Source organism: Dama dama, chromosome 20 (genome assembly GCF_033118175.1).
Source record: "Dama dama isolate Ldn47 chromosome 20, ASM3311817v1, whole genome shotgun sequence".
Lineage (NCBI taxonomy): Eukaryota > Metazoa > Chordata > Mammalia > Artiodactyla > Cervidae > Dama > Dama dama.
In genome coordinates, this window is record NC_083700.1 from 15305362 (window position 1) to 15325873 (window position 20512).

Consider the following 20512-nt stretch of genomic DNA (forward strand, 5'->3'; position numbering starts at 1 on the left):
ACAGAGCTCCCCCAGACAGGAGCATCTCTTGGCGAGATCCCTGCACTGAGGCAGCCGGGAGAGCCCTCTCCGGTTGCCTGGCTCGTCCTGCTGCCTTTGGACACAGAGTCATTGAGAATCACCAGACTAGATCTCTGTCTCCCTCCCTCCAGTCCCTGGCCAGAAGCAAATGTGCTAGTTAGGGTACAAGCATGAGTCCTCCACCAGCTGCTTGTTTAGAGCCAGTCTTAAGGGAAGTGGCCAGGTGATCAGTGACCCAGTCTGGCTCCCAAGGCCTTCTACAAACCCTAGTGTTTCTTGTCTCAGCAGAGCAGCAATTCCAAGAAAGACAAGGATGCCTTGGAGGACAAGAAACGAAACCCCATTCTCAAGTACATCGGGAAGCCCAAAACCTCTTCCCAGAGCAGTGAGTATTCGGGGAGCAAAGCCTTGGGCAGGGGCCTCCGGCCCTTCAAGGCCAGTATGTTGGCAGGGGGCCTTCCTGTGCTTCTGGGAGCCAGAGGCCCGAACTCCAAGGTCAGCTTCCTCTTGGCGCTCCTGCCTCCTTGCCACACCCAGCACGGGCTCCTGAGGTGCAGGGAACTGCTTCAGAGCCACAGAGGTCGTGCCAGTGCCTGGGTCTAGGAGCTCAGAGATACCGAGCAGCCATGCAGAGGAGTGTCCCCCACCCCCCTTGGAAAGCTGCCCTGTTGATAGTCAGGGCCTCTTTCATCTTCACCCATGGACTTGTCTGTCCTCCTGAGGGCCTGTGTGTTGGGAGCAATCATAGGCCCTTGATGGAGGGTTTCAATGACTGTTAAGCTGAACTGAGTGAAAAGGGGGCAGGTTGGGGACCCAGAGGCTCCCCCCATGCCATCAGAAACCCAGACCTCCATGGGTTTCCCAGCTGTGTGTCGTTTGTCTAGACGTTGCTGCTGGCGCTCCCAGTTACTATCTTAAGATCCCCATGTTAGTCTTGGAAATCTGGGAAGGACCGTGGTGCAGGCCTCCTGCCTTTCCTGAAATCGCTGCCTGAGGGAGGTGGGGAGGAGGGGACTCTCCTGGATCAGTCCTGATTTTTGCCACTACCTTTCATTTTCCCAGCTTGATGTAATTTTTATTTTGACTCTTGAAACATTAATTTGATTTTTCATGGTTTGCTTTTGTTTTTGTTTGTTTTCTTTTAGCATTTTATATTCCCTTGTCCCCTGTGGAAGGTAAAAGGACCATTTTATTTGGGTTTTCCCTTTCATTAGCATTGAGTTTACATTTTCCAAGTCCTATCTGCCCTCCCCCTCTCCTTCATCTCCCATTCTGCCCATCCTTCCTCCCTTTCCTCCCTCCATTGCTCTCATGTGCCCCTCCATGCTGCTGAAGCTCCCCTGGGCACAGGAGTCTACTGCCCGATGCAGGGTGGGAGGGGCCGGGCCGCTGCCCCCCAGGCACAGCTCCTCCTCGGGTGCTGGCAGAAGCCAGCTTCTAGGGCCTCCGAGATGTTCCACGACCCAAGGCCTTTCTCGTTCTGTCCCCTCTGTGTGGATGCAGCTGCAAAGTCCAGGACTCTGTAAATGAGGGAAACTCTCACACACTGAAATGTCCTGCACAAGCTCCTCAGGTCTTTGTTTTCAACTGATGTAATAAAATCCTCATTTTTTTAATGCTACGTGGGGTTTTTTGTTTGTTTGCTTTTTAGCTAATAATGGGTCTTCAGCAGGTTTGCCTTGAGGTATTTTAATTTGTCATCTCCTTTGCTTAAGCCCTTCTTTGCAGCACTTGCATCTCTTCTGACTCTTAAAACCTTGCCAGTGTCACTGCAGCATTTAAAAAGAATGACCTTAATGTATGTATATTGGAGGACCTAATATCTTCTAAAATCTGTGTATTTTTAAAAATAAATACATTTATAATTGGCATTAACCCAAAGAAACTTAGAACCTGGAGCTGTACAGGTTCCTTTCCCATCCGTGAAGTCCATATGCTTAGAATTAATTAAGTGATTAATATTTTCTAGGTTCTATAGTAAATCAGAGGGGGAGAGAGCAGTGAGATGCAATCAGAAGTTTTAATAAATTGCTATAATTCACTTTATATAAATAAATGACAATTTAAAATAATGATTTTCAAAGTTATTTTTAAAGTTAAATCCCTAGCCTTGTTACGTTTTAAACAATAAAAATAAAGAATTATTGGGACGGGGGAGGGGGGAGTCTGTAAAACAATGGAAAAAATGAAAGAATGGCCTTGAAACCCAGACTTTTATTTCTTAGCACGTACTTCCTCCCATCCACCCTCCTTGAGGTGGGCATGAGGTAAGCAGCATGCCTAAGACCTGCCCCAGCTGCTTGCTTTGAGTCAGCCTGAGAGGGGCCAGGAACACCCAGGGCAGAGTTGCTGATCCCAGGAGCAGGATAAGGATGCTGGGTATTCACCATCTCTTTGAGTCACATCTTTCTATTGTCATCTCATGATTTGATTTGATGTTCTCAAGTTCCCAAGACATCAGACAAATCTGTATGCGCATCTAAAACCAAACACCCACCAAAGCTAGAAAACCTCATTTACTGAGAACCTTGCCATTTATGATCACCAGCTATTAGCTTGGTTTAGTTAACGTATCTGATTGTTAGTGACATATAATTCACTTTTACTTTGTTTCATTGTTATTCAGAGAATGGAGGAAGGAGAGCAAAGGCTGCTGGTAAAAACTTTGCTCTTTTAAAAAATGCGTTCCTTTCTATGTGTTTTTTCCCCTGTTACTCTGGGTTATTCAGTTATACCAAATCTCAGGGCCACACCTGTTCCTTGTCTGGGGTGTAAGCTAGGGTGTAACTATATCCCCAGAACTGGGCCTTTTCCAAGTGGCCCAGGGGAGGGGGAACAATGGGCTCTGCCCAGAGTTGCTGTGTTCTAGGACATTCCCAGGCTTCTGCATCATCCTCCAGCCAGGGATGCTCCGGGCTATGGCTGCACAGCTGCCCCTGGCTCCTGCAGTTGCCCCAGGGCCCAGATGCACATTCGATCTGGGACAGGCAGCTCTGACTCTAAATCTCTAAAATGAGAGTGATGGTAACAGCCTCGGCTCCTACCACATATACACAGCCACCTATTTTGCAGTTTTAGAAAAGCATTACCTGTATAAAGGATGTGGAATGGTGAGCTTTGAAGAGCCCAGTTAAATGTTTTTCTGTTTCTTCTGGCTTGGAAATTTTCTTACAAATCTCAGGTTTAGATTCACGGGGAGATTTATAAATTTGTCTATGTTGATGGCAGAGTCTCTGGTTAGTACAGATAGGATCAGGGTCTGGCACCCAGGGATATTTGTCTTGTCTTCTGCATCCCACTTATCCTTTCTGTTGGTCCAGGCAGAGTAGCATCTTTAGCCCATCTCTTGTTCTGACAGCCTGGACCTGGAGCTTAGCTAATCCTCTTTGAAGATGGGAACCACTGAGCCCCAAGCCTGAGCTTGCTTCTCCCGGGTCTCCATGTGGTATCGCCTATGCCTTTTTACTCTTACCTGCCCTCTCTACTTGGAACAGAGACAGCTCTCTTTTGTCTTAGCTTTGAATGCCAGAGAGTGACATCTGTCCTTCTAAGGCCCACTCCCCACCCACCACTGGTAATGAGGTGTCTGATTCTTTAATGATGGAGATGAAGAGGCAGGGGTGGAGGCAGAAAGAACAGGAAGGCAAGTCAAGGAAAAACAGAATAGTGAACTCTAAAAGTAGTATAAATTTGAAAAGTGCTTGGTATAATTTGGCAACCTGGCCAAATTACAGGTAGATATATTTTTGGTCTTCCTGGCTATTTTTAAGCTTGTATATGGCTCTTGGGAGAAACCTAGAAACAATCCTTAAGCATGGGAGTCATTGTAATAAAGAATGTGCAAACCAAAAGAAATATCCAGCACAAATGTATTTCCAAAGCCACTCATTTTGCACCTGAAGAAAGAGTAGCCCCAGAAAGGTGGGGGGACTGTGCGTGCTACACCCCACAGTGGAAGAGCCAGAGCTCAAACCATGTCTCCTGGCCCTCAGCCCCATGCTGTTCTCACCCATGCTTATTCATCACTGTCTTCTGGGCTCAAGGGGAGCGAGGGCCCTGAGGAGTCGTCCCTGAACCGAAAGCAGAGTATCTTTCATTATCCTTCTGTTTCCAGTCAAACCCGGCAACGTGAGGAACATCATTCAGCACTTTGAGAACAACCAGCAGTACGATGCCCCGGAACCAGGGACCCAGCGCCTCTCAACAGGAAGCTTTCCCGAGGACCTGCTGGAGAGCAACAGGTAACAGTGGCTGGATGGGGCCTGCTGGCTGCCCAGAGAGGGGAGCGCTGGCAGGGTCAGAGCAGGGCTCGGTGCCAGCTACTTCACCCCCCACAATATTGTAAGGTTCCTGCTGTAGCGCTCTCTCCCTTTCCCCCAACCTTCCTGCCTGGGTGTCTTCAGAAGAAGACGTACTGTGTGCTGGTGGTCAGGTAAGCAGGCGAGAGAGCAGGGCCCCTGACCTTCCAGCAGGAATCATGTGCCTTTAAAATTCCTTTGGATTCACTCCCTGGCCACTCAGCGGCCTCCACACTAAGAATGAACTAGATTGTGTTATAAAGCAACTAGTCAAGGAAACCCTAAATGACACAGCTAGAGAAGAGTCCAGGTTGGGGGTAGGGGGTAGAGGGGGCTGGTGAAGGGAAATCTTGGAAAATAAGGAAGTTGGGTTAAGACAGTCTTTGGTTGCCCATGAAGAAGAGAGCTAAAGATGAGGTTCTGTTGGGTGCTATAAAAGCAGTTAGCATAATGGGCATCAGATGTCCACCTCACCAAAGAGATACAAAGGCCATTGATTCAAAATGAACTGTTCTTCTAGAAGAACAAGGGGAGCGGAGGCTGTGGTACTGCGCACGTTCTCCATCTTTGGCCGGGTTCTAAGCAGAACCCTTCTCTGGCACTGACACGTACTCTTGCACTTGCTCTTGACTATGACGTGACAACCATCAAGTTAGGGCTCACATTCTACAGCCAGCACTTAAAGTAAAAACTGCCTGTAGTCAGAAACATCCTTGCACCTTCCTTAAGTCACACCTGAGATATAATCAATGTGGTCTGTGTGTACAAAACTAGTTCTTGTGTACACTGCTGAGCTGGACTATACACAGGCCCAAAGGCATGAGTCAGCCTGCACAATCAAACCATTCATTTTACCCCTGAAATAGCTAGTTATCAGAATTCCTGCTTGTGTGCAGGGTTACTCTGTTCTGTTTATACTAAACCTTTATAAGCTTAATATATGTTAAAAGGTTTTGCCATAGTGAGAGTTAACAAAGATTTAGGCAAGATAAAGGTTAGATTTGTGCGGGGGTCAGAGGCTGAGATCTCCTGGAGAAAGAATCGGCAACCCCCTCCAGTATTCCTCCCTGGGGAAGTTGCCTGGACAGAGGGGCCTGGCGGGCTACAGTCCATGGGGTTGCAAAGAGTCGGACAGAACTTAGCAACTAAACAACAAAACAACAACAGAGGTTGAGTTCTAATATTATTGAGTAAATTAATACAAACTATATGATTGCTGAGGTAGGTGTGATCTTATAGATGTATCAAATATACAATTATAAGGTATATTGTCAGCACTTTGAGGAAATATTTGAGACCATTGGTAAACGTATTCTTAAAGTTGTTAGGTAAATTTGCCCTGAGACATTCGTGAGGATTCTAAATCCACTCTTAGCAGAAGCGTTTGGATTTGACGATTATAAATTCACCGACAGTCTTGGAAGAAATGACATCGGCAGCATAGTGTGACAGAGGTTTTTGTAGAAACTAACAGGTATAAGAAGCCCCCAATTCTAGACAGCAGTAACCTAGGAACTTTTGGCTAGAGAAGGGTTGCATGCCTCCCTTCTTCATGGGATCATTACTCACTTCTGGGTACTTGAAAGAATCCCCAGGAACCTCATTGCACAAGGTTTGATGCGATGCTAAAGTGACCCATTGTGGGGCACCGGTGCAAGTGTTTTGAGGTAATCTGTGTTGGAATTGTTCTAACAGGCTTCAGGGAGTGAGTTCAGTAGGGGATCAGCTGACAGTATGGGTTCTAACCCTGCAGACAAACCCCTGGGACCCAGAGGGGAGCAGCATTTGGATCCTTTGGCAGTTCAGAGACTGATGAATGGAGACCAAGCCATTTGGCGGCTCCTCTGCAGCAGTCTGCTGTGCTATAAGAGCTCTCCAGACTCCCCAGGCCTTCTGTGGTCCTAGATGCAGAGCAGGAAATAGATTAGCAGTAATGTCAGCAGAGAACCAGCCCAGCAGGGCCATGGGGGGAGGCACCATCCTGGGGCAGCTAGGGGTCAGAGATGCCAGCTGTCACAGGGCTGATGCCCTGCAGGACTTGAAAAAGAGCAGCACCCGGTCGTCAGCATCTCAAGCCCCACAGACCCTCAGCAGCCAAGAATGGCAGGCCAGGGAGCATGCCCATCAGTAAGCATGCCCCTGAAGTACCCTTCCAAGCTGCTCTGCTCTGAGGGGACTGGAGGCCTAGAAAGGATGCTCTCAGGATAAGAACAGAAGAAATCCACAATCCACATGACAGCTGGAGGGGTGGGGTATAGACTTTTCTGACAGGCAGTATGGAGAATGCTAAAGAGTATGTGCAGGGGGTGCTTGTACTTCCCTCTTAGAAGATCTTGTAAAAGGAGAGCTCCGCCTCGAGCAGAGTCCACAGTGGGCACCGACCCGTTCCAGAGCAGAGGGCCAGGTGGGCCGGCCAGGAGATGGCGGGGTCAGGGAGGGTAGGACCTCATGGTTCCTAGTGATGGACTTTGGTGTCCACAGCAGCCTGATGGGGACTCAGGGTCTTTGGCATCCAGGCACCCCACAAGTCTGATTCTATTAAGTCCAGGACTTTAGCTTCCTCTTGGGATCCCTTTCTGAACAGTCAGGAGGAAGATGAAGGCTTCCCTGGTGGCTCAGTGGTAAAGTATCTGCCTGCCAGTGCGAGACACGGGTTCGATCCCTGGTCTGGGAAGATTGTACATGCCGCGGAGCAGCTAAGCCCGCCGGCCACCACTGTTGAGCCTGTGTCCTAGAGCCTGGGAACCACAGGTGCTGAGCCCAAGTCTGAAGCTTCTGAGGCTTGCATGCCCCAGAGCCCGTGCTCTTCAAGAGAAGCCACCACAATAAGAAGCCCACGCACATCGCAACTAGAGAAAAGCCCGCATAGTAATGGAGACCCAGCACCGCCAAAAAATAAATAGATAAAATTTTTTTAAAAAGAGGAAGATGAGAGGCTCTGTCCATCAAGCCAAGCTGGGGAGAGGAAGGAGCCTGTGGTAAAAGCGGTTTGTCACTGAGCAGCGTCTGCCACAGGGAGTTCGGGCACGTTGGGTGTGGTGTTTGGCGTGGAAGCCTCCCCTGCCGAGGCAGGCCCTGAGAGGGAGGAGCAGGTCAGAGCTGGTCGGGTGTGAGACCCCAAGGTGTCTTGCTGTTCCATCCAGTTCACGCTCAGAGATTCGCCTGGGCCGCTCTGAAAGCCTGAAGGGCCGGGAGGAGATGAAGCGGTCCCGGAAGGCGGAGAACGTGCCCCGCTCTCGCAGCGACGTGGACATGGACGCCGCGGCGGAGGCCGCCCGCCTCCACCAGTCAGCCTCCTCATCTGCCTCCAGCCTCTCCACCAGGTGGGCGGGGCTCGGGGAGGGCTCCGCCCACTGGCATCTTGCGGGCCAGGCAGCCCAGGGTGGCTGAGAGCTGACCTTCTCTCCACAGGTCTCTTGAGAACCCAACACCTCCCTTCACCCCCAAAATGGGCCGCAGGTGAGTGATAGGTGCAGCAGCAGTCTCTGTTAGGTGTCCCTGACCCAGCCGAGCCTTCTGCTGGCCTGTTGGTGGAGCAGCCCCTCTTCCTGGCCCCCTGGTTTCCCAGGGCCCAGGACAGGCAGCTTGGGCAGGAGAGTGGGGGACACACCCCACATTTGACCTCTTCCTCCTGAGACACTGAGCCGCCACCTCGTTTCCCTCAGGAGTATCGAGTCCCCCAGCTTGGGGTTCTGCACAGACGCCCTCCTCCCCAACCTGCTAGAAGACGATCTGGGCCAGCTGTCTGACCTGGAGCCGGAGCCAGATGCCCAGAACTGGCAGCACACAGTGGGCAAGGACGTGGTGGCCAGGCTGAGCCAGAGGGAGATTGACCGGCAGGAGGTCATCAATGGTGAGACCAGCTGCCTCTCCCCGCTTCCACACTGACTCGTGTGGTAACAGGTGCAGGGCACCTTGGACACAAAGGGTGGTAGAGAAGAGAGGGTGGGACCTTAGGGGCATGGCCGGCCCATGCTGTGATTCCTGTGAGGACCACCTCCATTCTGGCCTTCAGGAGAGGTCCCAGTAGATCCTTGCTGATGGCTGTCCTGCTGTCCTTCTGCCCCTCCTTGTCCTTTCACCTGCTCAGAGCTGTTCGTGACCGAAGCGTCCCATCTGCGCACACTCCGGGTCCTGGACCTGATCTTCTACCAGCGGATGAAGAAGGAGGGCCTACTGCCCCGCGAGGAGCTGGCCCGGCTCTTCCCCAACCTGCCTGAGCTCATCGAGATCCACAGTGAGGAGCCCCCCGCCCGCCCCCTCCCCTGGCCAGACTTCAGATTTCTGCCCACATGCCAGGACCCCCGAGCACATAGCCCCTGCCCATACTCTTTGGGGGGAGAACCTGATGCCCAACCTGAAGCCAGCATTCCAGCTCCCCCATGAGTGAAGTGGCTCCCAGACCTTGCCCCCACAGCATGACCCTCAGAGCCCTCTTCCCCCGTCACCAAGGGCCTGGCCTTGCAGCTCAACCCCAGGTGCTTCTGTCTTCTCTCCTTGCCCCAGATTCCTGGTGTGAAGCTATGAGGAAGCTCCGGGAGGAGGGCCCCATTATTAAAGAAGTCAGTGACCTCATGCTGGCTCGGGTATGGCTGCCCAGGCCCCAGGGAGGCCTTGGAGGAAGAGGGGAAGAGGTTCCAGGCAGGGGTGTGAGGTGGGCTGTGTGGTGTCCCTTCTCCCTGTCAGTTTGACGGCCCTGCCCGGGAGGAGCTCCAGCAGGTGGCCGCACAGTTCTGCTCCTATCAGTCCATCGCCCTGGAGCTGATCAAGACCAGGCAGCGCAAGGAGAGCCGGTTCCAGCTCTTCATGCAGGTACGTGTGGCCTCTGCTTGTCGCCGCCAAAACCAGCCAGTCCAGTCTTAACTCAGTCAGGCTGAGGGGGAGAGCTTACCAGGTCCACCCACCATCTCTCAGACTACCCACTGGCCCCCAGCTCCAGGCACCCTGGCCTCTTCTCTCTGCCAGGGTTGGTGACCAGCACCTCTGCTCCATCCACACCCTCCCCAGGCCCCCTCTTCAGAAACACTGACATATACCCGCTCTCAAGACAGAGACACCAGACTTGCCATCAGATGGCTCTGCTTACCTCCTGCTGCCTGTATTTACTCAGATGGATCTCAGTTTGTTTGTCTATAAAGTGGGAGTAATCCCTGTTTTATGTGGCTTGACCATATCCCTTTCTTGGGCTGTGGTCTCCCTACCCCACCAGCTTTTTCCTAAATATCAAAGTGAGAAGCTGCCACCACCGTTTCTGAGTGACTCTCTGGAATTGGGACCTATTTAGCATTTGTCCTGTCCTGTGGCCCAGAGCCCACAGGCCAGCTCCTGACCCGGGGTGCATCTCCCTCTGTGTGTCCTTCCATGTAGGAGGCCGAGAGCCACCCTCAGTGCCGGCGACTGCAGCTCCGAGACCTCATCATCTCCGAGATGCAGCGTCTCACCAAGTACCCGCTGCTGCTGGAGAACATCATCAAGCACACGGAGGGTAGGACCCGGACGCCTGGCCTGGGGAGGCAGCAGCCCGCGGCCCAGAGCCTGGTCCTGGCACAGCCCTGCTTGTGACCTTAGCAAGTCACTTGACCTCTCTGGTCCTGAGGGTCTTCATCCTTGTGTTCTTGCGGTCAGTCTCAGAGAAGACAACCATTGTAATGCACTTTGGCAGTAAATGAGGTGCTCAGCACAGGAGGAGGTTCAGGCTGCCCCCGGCCTGTGTGGGGCCTCTGTGCAGATGGGAGCGGAGCCTCTGATGATGTGGGGTTGGCACACGGGGTACCGTGGCTCCTCTGAGGGGCGTGGTTCCGCACCAGAGTTGTGACTGGATTTTAGTCCCATTCATGCCCCCTGCTGGACGTCTCTGGGGGCGTTGCAATGCACAAAAGGCAGCCGTGCATGGTGAGTTACTCCAGAGGAGTACGGGACCAGGCTGAATAGGGGGTCTAGCCCTGTCGTCACTGTCCCTGGGATCCTGAGCACCTTTCACCACCCTCAAGTTGGAGACGTTGGTGTCAGTGTGGAGAAGTGGGAAGGACCCACACCCCCCTGTTCTTAGAGGGAGGCGCCATTGCTCCCTCGGTCCCCATCCGTGTCCCCACACCTGTAGGGCCAGTTGTAGTCTAGACAGGAATTCCTAAGAGCCATCAGTGTCTGCAGAGCAGAGGTCTGAAGACCGTGGATCCTCAGAATATGTCGTCCTTATGTTTGAGGTCCAGGTTAGGCAGGGTGGCATGTCCCCACCCACCCCCGTGATGTGTGACTGGCTGGCCCCGGTAGCCAGCTCCTGTCAGGCTCTGGCAGACTCGTCTGGCAGGAGCCCTAAAAACCCCTCGTTACCCCGTGGGCAGGCGGCACCTCTGAGCACGAGAAGCTCTGCCGGGCCCGGGACCAGTGCCGGGAAATTCTCAAGTATGTGAACGAAGCAGTGAAGCAGACGGAGAACCGGCACCGCCTGGAAGGCTACCAGAAGCGCCTGGACACCACCTCCCTGGAGAGGGCCAGCAACCCCCTGGCCGCAGAGTTCAAGGTCAGAGCCCCACAGGCACACGTGCTTCTCGGGCCTCCTTAAGAGCAGCAGTCCACCCAGGACCTGGAGCGTACTGGGGGAGGAGACCTGTGCCCATGTGTATAAGGACGTGTGATGAGGGCCCCGGAATGACACAGCAACGGTGGCTGTTGCCGCCTTGTCCCTGGACAGACAAGGGCAGACAGCCCGACTACAGAGGCCGGGTGTGAGAACTCAGCCTGCAAGAGCAGGAGGTGGGGATGGACTCGAGGTAACAGTGAAGGCCATTTGGGAGGAAATAAAGCTGAAGGGACGGGCAGGACCCTCTTAGGAGGATCAACAGTGTGTGGTAGGGGGTAGAGAACCCCCCGCCAGGGCCACCAGTGTATCCCCCAGCACAGCACGTGGCTTGTGACTTTGCAGTTGCCTTTTTACTTGTCTGCATCCCCCACAAGAGTGTGAGGGCAAGGGACTGGTTCTTGTTCACACCACTGATGCCCAGCACCTTAGCATAGAGTCTAGGTTCTCAGATGCTTGTTGAATGAATGGTGTCTCTCTCACAGAGTTTGGATCTTACAACCAGAAAGATGATCCATGAGGGGCCTCTAACCTGGAGGATCAGCAAGGATAAGACCTTGGGTAAGCGCCAGGGGCCTGGGACCAAGAGGGAATCTAGGGCATCACCCGGGCTCTTCCTCTCTGGATCATCAGCTCAGTACCTGGTGCTCTCAAGGGCGGTAAGGTAGCTGGGAGGCAGCTCCAAGCACCACTGGGGTTGAGAGCTCAGGGCACCTTAAGCACAGCATGGGAGAAAGGACCAAAAACCAAGCAGTTGGAGGTCAGCAGACTCCAGGGCTCCCCAGACCCTGAGGACGACCATCCAGGAGCCTCTGGTATCCCAGGTGTTGGTGAGGGCTGAGCAGGCAGTGGGGAACCCCTCACAGACATCACCCTCCTCCAGACCTCCACGTGCTGCTCCTGGAGGACCTCCTGGTGCTGCTGCAGAAGCAGGACGAGAAGCTGCTGCTCAAGTGCCACAGCAAGACGGCCGTGGGCTCCGTGGACAGCAAGCAGACCTTCAGCCCTGTGCTCAAGCTCAACGCCGTGCTCGTCCGCTCGGTGGCCACAGGTACCCGTGAGGAGACGGTCCCAGCGGGCCCGGGTCCCAGGCCATGCGCCCTGCTACTCCTGTCCAGTGAGCGCTGGGTGATGAACTTACTGGCCTGCCCGTGTGACTTTCCTTCCACCCAGACTCATCTAAACAGGAAGATGTGGTTCAGTCTGGGGTGGGATGGGGACTAAGGTGGACAGCCTGGTGCAGGCCGGATGGGATGTGAGCACTTAGGGTGGACTGAGGATGAGGAAGCAGAACTGGGCAGAGAGCAGTAGGACATGCCTTCCTGCTGCAGGAGGGACAGGCAGAGTTCACACCCACAGTCCAGAGCCCAGTCCAGTGCTCGGAGCACTTTAGTGAGAAGCGGAGCATGTACCAGAAGGGCTCTGGGCTCGCTTTCTTCAACTGTATCATGGGGAGTGATGCCTGTCTCTTAGGGGACGGTGAAAAGGGAGGATGGGTGTGATGTAGTTTTGTAACCCTCAGCCCTCACTGTGAGGAAAGTGAGAGATAATGACTATGAAGATGGCATTAGAGGAACCAGAATGGCCTCTTGTCCTTCCTGTAAGTGGAATCCAATGACTTCGGTCCAACTAGTGCTGCATTCTGCATCTGGTTGAGGGTCAGGGTTTCAAGTCCACACTTTGTCACCCAACCCAGGCTGCAGTCATGCCCCTGCCACCCCCAGTACAGACCCTTCTGCTTCTCTGTCCTGCACAGATAAACGGGCCTTCTTCATCATCTGTACCTCTGAGTTGGGCCCACCCCAGATCTACGAGCTGGTGGCTTTGACATCATCGGACAAGAACACGTGAGGATTGCTGGGAAGCGAGGCAGTCCTGCGTAACTGCCATCCCCGTGGGACCAGGGCGGTGTGTGAGGACTTGGACAGTGAGACCAGGACTGGGCCCAGAGTGGCTAGAGGATGGGGCCTTGGCGCAGAAGAGGGAGATAAGACAGATGCAGAGAGGCTTTCGGGATCACCATTCCTGACCCCATGAGCAGCCTGTCCAAGGAAGGAGGCGTTACCAGCAGTCTTCCAGCCAGTCCGCTGCTCCTCTCCTTTCTCTGGCCACACTTCCTTCCCCTGGGTTCTTCTCTTCCTCCATCAAGTGTTTTAAATGCCCACACTCTTCAGAGGTGTTTGCCTCCAGAACTGTCATCTCCACCCCCCGGCATCCACCCGCCCATATTCCCGGCAGTAGCCAGCCTCAGTAGTAGCCTGTCTGACCCAGAGGCCAGAGACAGATTGGGTCAGACAGTTTCTCGGGGCTTTCATCTGTGAATGTGGATAGTGCTGCCTCTTGGGAGCTAGGTTGAGAGAGAACAGATACAGAGTGCAGAGCACAGAGCCTAACAGAGGGTTGGTGTTCAGCAGTTGGTAGCTGTGAGGAATATAAACCTGCCCCAAGCGGGGCAGCCAGTCAGAACTGCACAGGAGGCGGGACCCCCGCTGGGCAGAGGGTCCTCAGGGCAGGTTCTGGCAAAGGGCTTCGCAGCCCTGGCTCGGGGTGGGTTGGGGAGACACTGTGCTCCTCTGTCCTGTTCTCACCAGCAGACCTCTCTTTTCCTGCTGAGCAACAGGTGGATGGAGCTTTTAGAAGAGGCTGTTCGGAATGCCACCAGGCTCCCCGGAGTTGCCCCAGCACCCACTCACCCCCCGCGCCCAGGCCCCCAGGAGCCAGCCGACCAGAGCCCCACACCCAGCAGGTGGGCAGCCCTCCGGGCCCGTCACTGTCCCCGCTCCAGGGCAGTCATTTGCTGCTTCTGAGCACTTCACTCCTGGGTTTGGGCAGCCTCAGCTGACAGATGTTAGCAGGCAGATGGAGTAAGGTCCGCCCACACCTCCACCTTCTGGCCCTGCGTGTTCTTCCCCCCATTCCCCTGCTCAGACTGTGCCTGAATTGTGAGGGCGAGGGGGTAGAATCAGGACCAAGACAAGCTTGGCCAGCACCCACCCTCCTCTCCAGGTTGCTAACCAGACAGCAGGTCTGAAATCTAAACCACTGCCTTCTTGGGCCCTGCTCCTTCATTGTCCATGTGAACTCAGGAGGCCAGAGTGGAATTTCATGACGTGGCCACCTCCCAGCTGGCAGAGAGCCAGAACTCCAAGCGGGCGGGCCTCCCTCACCCTGACTGTTCTCCCCGCAGGGCAGGACCGGATGACTCCGAGGTGTTCCACGGTGAACCGGAGCCTGAGGCAGCCCCTGCAGGTAAGGCCCTGAGCTGTCCCGGGGGGGCCGACCCAGTTCGTTTCCCTTAGGCACAGGTAAGGAGGTGGCTGGGGGTGATGGGAGACAGCCATAAAGGGTCATAAGAACAGAGAAAAACAGAATGAGGAAGTTGGTCTGGAAGAGGGCAGAGAACAGGCTCAAGTGAACAGAGCTTCCCACCGGAGGAGGAAGCGGGGGCAGGCGGGTAGAGTCTGGGGGCTCCTAATGGAGAACGAGATGCCCTTAGAGATGTGCTGGGACAGGAATCCTGAGGGTGGGGGTGGGGAGTGGAGCTCAGAGGGCTGCAGAGACAGTCACTAGGATGGGTTCGACAGGGGCACAAGGGTCCCAGACAGAACTCTCGGTGAGTTTTTAATGTGAAGTAACTTAGCCTCGAGTTTAGAGAGAAATCTCTGTGGGTAGGCTCCCTGGCTGGGTCTGTTTTCTGTTTCCTTCCACTTGAATGCTTCTCCTAACGCCCACCCCACTTCAAGTCTTTGTGCAGATAGATTGTCAGCTTTGCACCAAGTTACCTTCTTTGACCACTCGGTTTAATACCAGCATTCCTGATCTCCCATATCCCCGCGTATGGTTTTTTCTTTCCTATCGCACTTCTTAGCTAATTCATGTAGTTAATTTACTTATTTTCTTTTTCTCTGTTTGTCAATTAGAATTTAAGTTCCACAGGGCAGGGATCTCTGTTTTTTTTCTACTGATGTGTGCTAGGAGCCTGGGACGGTGCCTGGCCATGATTGAGGCTCAGTAAACATTGTGGAATGAATCAGCCAGTGTTCCCAGCCCCTTGAACCCAAAGCTGGACCTGGGATTAGCCCATCCATGCCCTCCCTCTTCCCCTGCTTACACTGTCCTCCCATCTGAAACAGGCATGGGGTGCCAGCAGAGGGCCAAAGGGAAGCACTCGGCCCTGCTGGCAGATGCTGAGCAGGAGGGCAGCGTGGAGGACGAGGAGCTGGGAGCTCTGCCTCACCCTTCTGCCTCGCTGAATAGCGAGTACAGGGGAAGCAGGACCAGGGACCCCATCCTCCTGCCCCTCCCGGGCCCTCTGTTCATGGAAGGACTCGCCGATGCAGCCCTGGAGGACGGTGAGTGCCTCCTGGCCCTGACTGCCAGCCCCTAGTGCCCCAGCGGCTTGGCTGGTGTCGACAGGCAGATACTCTACTCGGCCTGCTCAGAGGCTCTACCTGAGTTGTGCTCCAGGAGAGAAGGATGCAGAGAGACCGTTGTTGTTCCTGTCCCCCCGCCCCGGCCTTCACCCCATCCCCCAGCTGGTTGGCCAGGGCCCCCCAGCTCCACGCTGCGACTGCAGAGGCAGTGTCACCAGGTCGGGGGTGGGAGAAGGGAGCCGCAGCCCCCACCTCCTCTGCACCCCGCCCCCCGCCATGGCCAGGTGCGTGGTCCTGTGTCCAGGAAGCCATCACCTGCTTCCCCTCCAGTGGAGAACCTGCGGCACCTGATCCTGTGGAGCCTGCTGCCTGCTCACCCCGCGGACCCACGAGCTGCCGGGGAGCCCGAGGATGACCTGACCCCTACACCCTCCGTCATCAGCATCACTTCGCACCCCTGGGACCCAGGCTCCCCGGGGCGAGCTCCCACTGGGGCCGAGGGGGATGATGCCCCACTCTCGGGGCCAGAGTGGAGCCAGCCAGCGCAGGAGGACATGGCTCTGCGTTCTCTGGAACAGCTGCCCCCAAGGACCAGGAATTCTGGGGTCTGGGAATCTCCCAAGCTAGACAAGAATCCGGAGGAAGAAGCTTCGAGCACAGAGGGCACAGGAAGCTACAAGGTTGTAAGAAAAGGTAAAGTACGTTGGGATGCCCCTGGGGGGCGCACTGAGTCTTCAGCTGGCTGCTTCCTTCCTGCCCCGTCTGGAAGCCTTGTGTGCAGAGGCTTGTCCGGATCCCGGGGAAGGAGACATGCTGACATCATGTAATGGCTTTGGGGTCAGACAGCCGAGGTACAGGGTCCTAGTTCCGTTACTTAATATCCCTGTGACCCTGGGAGAAATTCTGAAGCCCCTCTGGACTTCATTCTACGTTATGAGGATATCACTGTGGCACAAGTCAGCTGCCAATAAGTTTCTGCTAGCGTTCTTCACTGCTCTTGCAGTCCTAAGAAGTGGGGCTTTTCTCAGAATCTTCATCCCCAGAAAGACACGGGCAGAGGGCTGCAGCCGGTGGCTCCAGAGAGCAGCAAGGAAGGCACTGATGTGTGGGACGGAGGCGGGGTGGGTCTGGAGGCAGAGCCAAGAGGAGGGGCTGCAGGACAAGGCTGGGAGCCGTGTGGAGACAGGGGGTCCCTGGTGAATGAGCAGGGAGCTAGGACGGCCCCGGTTTAAGACAGGAAAAGCCAAGACTGGCTGGGACTGGGGCTCAGGGCAGGTTTGGCCAGAGCCCAGACGACAGAGCAAAGAGTCAGGGCAGCCTGGTCTGAGGAGTACAGCAGGGGAGGAAGTGAAGCACAGGGTACTCGGGCGGTGGGAGGGCGTCCACACCAGTGCCAGGGGGTCTCCTTTCCTCCCCCAGTGCCCAGCTCTGCCTCCTTTTCCAGGAGCATTTTTCTCTCCACCTGCCCGAGGTCTGCGCTCTCTCCTGGGTTTCTGGGACCTGACCTTCCTTCTCTCTCCTCTGGTGAATTGGTGAATTGGTGGAGCAGTTCTCTGTGGCTCTGCGGGGTGTAATCATGTGTGATCTTGTGTTCACTGTGTTCTTCCCTTTTTCTTTTTCTTCACCCCGCCCCACACCCACCTCTTCTTTCTCCGTCGTCTTCCTGCTCCGGCGCCCTCCCCTCTCCTCCTGTCTCTTCTCTGCTCTCCCTGGTGGTGGTGTTGGTGCAGCGGAGGTGGCAGGCAGCAAGGCGGTCCCTGCACTGCCAGAGAGTGGCCAGTCAGAGCCTGAGCCACCCGAAGTGGAAGGCGGAGCAAAGGCTACGGGTAACGACCCTCTCCCTGGAGCCAGACAGGCAGGGCTGGAGTGGGAGCCCTTGAGGGCAGAGCTGGGCTTCTGGTGTTAGACCCTGGCCGGCAGTCATGGGGACACGCCCCCCAACTGGAATCAGGGAGAGTAGGCCGTGGGCCTAAAGGTGGCAGGCAGACCTGTGCCAGCTCCTCGCCGAGAGCTGCGCAGGCCCCTTCCGGAGCGGTGGAGTGAAGCGGCTGTGCTTCGTCACAGGAGGCGGGGGAGGGGAGCGCAGTGTCCCTAGCCTGACGTTCTGAGCCACCTCTCCCGCACACCAGCCACCACACCCGTCAGGGTCACTGTGGAGAAGGGCTTGTGAGGGCTTCCAGGCTCCTGGACATATTCCTGTGCTGACTGTCCTGTCAGGGACCCTCGGCATCCTTCTCTAGCTGTCCCTGACCCCCTCTGATGAGTTCAGGTATCGCAAAGATCACCAAGTAATTGGCTATTGGGGAGGGGGCTGTGTTGAAGTTCAGCAGAGCCTGAGATGGGGCAGAAGGAGGCACCCACCCACCTCTTTCAGAAGCATCTAAAGCCAGCTCACCCCCCTCTTCACCCTTCCTTCAGGGAATGGGGGCCACTGTGGTTTCCCAGAAGAAACACAACCACCCTGCCCCTTCTTCTTTAACCTCCACCACTAGCTCCTTAGTCTCCCCCCTGGTGTGGGCCCCACTGGGCAATACCAGCATCTCGAAGGTTCTCAAGGTGAAGGGTTTTGGGAGACTGGTAGGCAGCTTGGGGCCAACCTGCTCTGAGCTCATCCGCAAGATGGCTTTCCTGGGCCCATGGGTCAGCCTGGGAGACATTGGGGGAGCAGAAGACGGCTCAGGCTTCTCTGTTTGCCTCCTAATCTCTCTGTCTTGCTGGGGACAGGGAACTGCTTTTACGTCAGCATGCCAGCAGGACCCCCTGACTCGAGTACTGATCCATCAGGAGCACACGTGAGCCCTTCCCAGCCTGACGGCCTCCCTGCCTGGCAGACAGAGCCTCAGCCCCCACTTCAGGGAGGCCATGGAGATCAGAAGCGCCCCGGCCGCTCTCCCCCAAGTCTGGCCCTCAGGGACGTGGGCATGATCTTCCGCACCATCGAGCAGCTTACCCTCAAGCTCAATCGGCTCAAGGTAAGGGCTCGGGCCGCCAGAGGCACAGGCTGTCCCCCGAGACCCATCACCCACAAGAGTTGTCTCCGCAGGAGCCCTATATCCTGGCCTGGGGCTCTGCTCTCAGCCCGCCCCACCACCCTCAAGCACAGCCTCTTCCCCAGAGGGGCTGGAGAGCAGATGTCCCTCTGCTACTCTTCCAGGACATGGAGCTGGCCCACAGAGAGCTGCTCAGGTCCCTCGGGGGTCAGTCATCTGGCGGCACCACACCTGTGGGCAGTTTCCACACAGAGGCAGCTAGATGGATAGAAAGCTCCCTCTCCCCTCCAGCCAAGGAGCCCCTGGCCTCTGACTCCATGGACAGCCGCGAACTGGGGCCCTGTCCTGAGGATGGTGAGTGAGGTCCTCTGGGGTTGGCAGGGGCAGGGGCAGGGCGGAGGGCGCGTGGAGAAGGCCTTCGGCTCCTGAGGAAACATCACCACAGGGCTATGAGAAGATGGGGGAGTTCTGAGAAGGGGTCTCATTTTTTTTCCCCTCAAGTACAACTTATTCACTCATTTCCTCAGCTTCAGGAGGAGGAAGCTCCCCTAAAAGTGGGAACCTTAGAACTGAACCCTCTTTTTTCTTGGATTCTGGAGATAACCAACCAGAAAGAACCTAGTCTCACATCCAAAACCCGTCCTTAATAAGTGGTTCAGAAGTAGATTGTGTGGGCTGGGGCCACTGCTGTGCTTCTGCTCAGGCAGGCAGACCCATACCTACACATGGGTTTGGGGGCCAACAAAACAGAAGTGGGATTCAGCAGACAGCCCCTTTCAGGCCCCACAAGAAACTCTGAGGTTTCTGGTGGCGGAGAACGCCTATCACGGAAGGATGGCACTGAAGAGCTGCTCTCACAGGCTTGAGGACTGCCCAGGAGAAACATGGGGGGAGGGTCATCTTCTCAGAGGCCAGCTCCTCACCACCATCCCCACTCCCCACAGGCCCCACTGCGCTGGAAGACGGCACGGCAGACACAGCCACGTCCCCAGGACCGTAGCTGTCGGAACCACTGACTCCTCACATCCCCACTCCTCCGCTAGGGACTGGCCTGAGGCAGGGCACGGGGTGGGGAGACCCCAGACCTCCTCCCCATGGTGAGCGGTTGAGGAGAAGGCTCCAGCCGGGGCCCCCGGGGGAGATCCCCAGGGAGATCCGCATGTTGCTTGGTCTGCTCAGATTGGAGTCAAGTTTCAATGTCTTTTCCCTTCCCTTCGGCCCACCCCGTCAAGGCCTCCTGTCTCCTAAGCATGCAGACTGCATCTGAAAGGCCCCCCTCGCCCCCGCGCACAGTGCGCGCCTGTATGTGTGGGTGCCCTCAGACAAGCCAGTGTGAGTGTAAGGAGGCAGCTCCGGTGTAAATGCACTTTCTTCCTCCCCTCCCTTCTCCACAGGACCCCCAGGCTGGGGTGGGTGTCTCCTCCTCTCCTCTCTTTGTCACTTTGGTTTCCTATAAATATGTATGTATTGTATGTGTATCTTTGCTATTGTAAATAACTTCACCCTTTTTTGTTTCTGGTCCTGGAGCACTGGAGGCAGTTACAGAGGGGCTGCTAAGGGAACAGGAGGTTCACTTGGATCTCCTAGTTCGCGGCCCAGCTCCAGGATCAGGGCCCAGAGGTGGAGGCGTCCCTGAGGCCTCCAGCTTCCAGCCTCCTTGGCCCGGTGCTGAGCTCCTCCCTCCCTCCCAGGACTTCTCATCTTCAGGGGAATTTCTTACCCCACCTGTGTCCACCCTTCCCCACCCTCTCCCTGTAGAAAACCAGTGTATCAGGTACAGAGCTGAAAACTGGGCGCCAGGAGAGGGGTAGGGGGTTGAATGCTGGAGTCCCTAAACTAACCTAGGACCACCCCCAGGGGCTACCACAGCCTTGGCCCCCATTACCACATCCACCCCACCCCCCACTGACTAATAGAATATACACACTGTGCTAGGTGTATATATACATATATATATATAAATATATATATATAATATATAAAATATAGATATGGAAATGACTGTTTTGCTGTTAAAATAATGTATACTCTTATTTTCTTCCTTTCATGGTTAAGTTTTTTTTTTTTTTTTTTTAAGAAAAGTTAAATATTCTTCAACTGTGGTGGTATATGTGTGATTCTTGGAACCACTGTAATCAAAGATACTGTAGTTGTTCCCTCTGAGACTGGTTAGCATTGGATAGAAGGAACGGAACGCAGCCCCCAGACCCAGGCCTCACCATATTCCCTCCCGAAGCTCCAGGGTGCACTTGC

The 20512-nt window shown here is 55.0% G+C and overlaps 1 protein-coding gene across 12 annotated transcripts in view; it reads left to right on the forward strand.

The window, feature by feature from the left end:
* ARHGEF11 (Rho guanine nucleotide exchange factor 11) overlaps positions 1–20310 on the forward strand; it is a 107969-nt gene extending 87659 nt beyond the window's left edge. For 5 of the 12 annotated variants that reach the window (XM_061120503.1, XM_061120513.1, XM_061120511.1 and 2 more), the window contains 22 exons: positions 307–406; positions 1167–1196; positions 4136–4262; positions 7463–7642; positions 7731–7778; positions 7985–8172; positions 8410–8556; positions 8826–8905; positions 9006–9131; positions 9687–9804; positions 10661–10839; positions 11382–11457; positions 11780–11947; positions 12653–12743; positions 13517–13642; positions 14084–14145; positions 15030–15248; positions 15600–15962; positions 17000–17095; positions 17994–18241; positions 18424–18613; positions 19204–20309. In XM_061120503.1, the coding sequence (XP_060976486.1) occupies positions 307–406; positions 1167–1196; positions 4136–4262; positions 7463–7642; positions 7731–7778; positions 7985–8172; positions 8410–8556; positions 8826–8905; positions 9006–9131; positions 9687–9804; positions 10661–10839; positions 11382–11457; positions 11780–11947; positions 12653–12743; positions 13517–13642; positions 14084–14145; positions 15030–15248; positions 15600–15962; positions 17000–17095; positions 17994–18241; positions 18424–18613; positions 19204–19259 (3018 nt within the window). In that variant the 3' untranslated portion in view covers positions 19260–20309. Of the gene's footprint in view, positions 1–306; positions 407–1166; positions 1197–4135; positions 4263–7462; positions 7643–7730; positions 7779–7984; positions 8173–8409; positions 8557–8825; positions 8906–9005; positions 9132–9686; positions 9805–10660; positions 10840–11381; positions 11458–11779; positions 11948–12652; positions 12744–13516; positions 13643–14083; positions 14146–15029; positions 15249–15599; positions 15963–16999; positions 17096–17993; positions 18242–18423; positions 18614–19203 lie in introns of all 12 variants that reach the window. The other 7 variants (XM_061120504.1, XM_061120512.1, XM_061120510.1 and 4 more) reach the window with 6 other exon arrangements.
* The last annotated feature ends 202 nt before the right edge of the window (positions 20311–20512 follow it).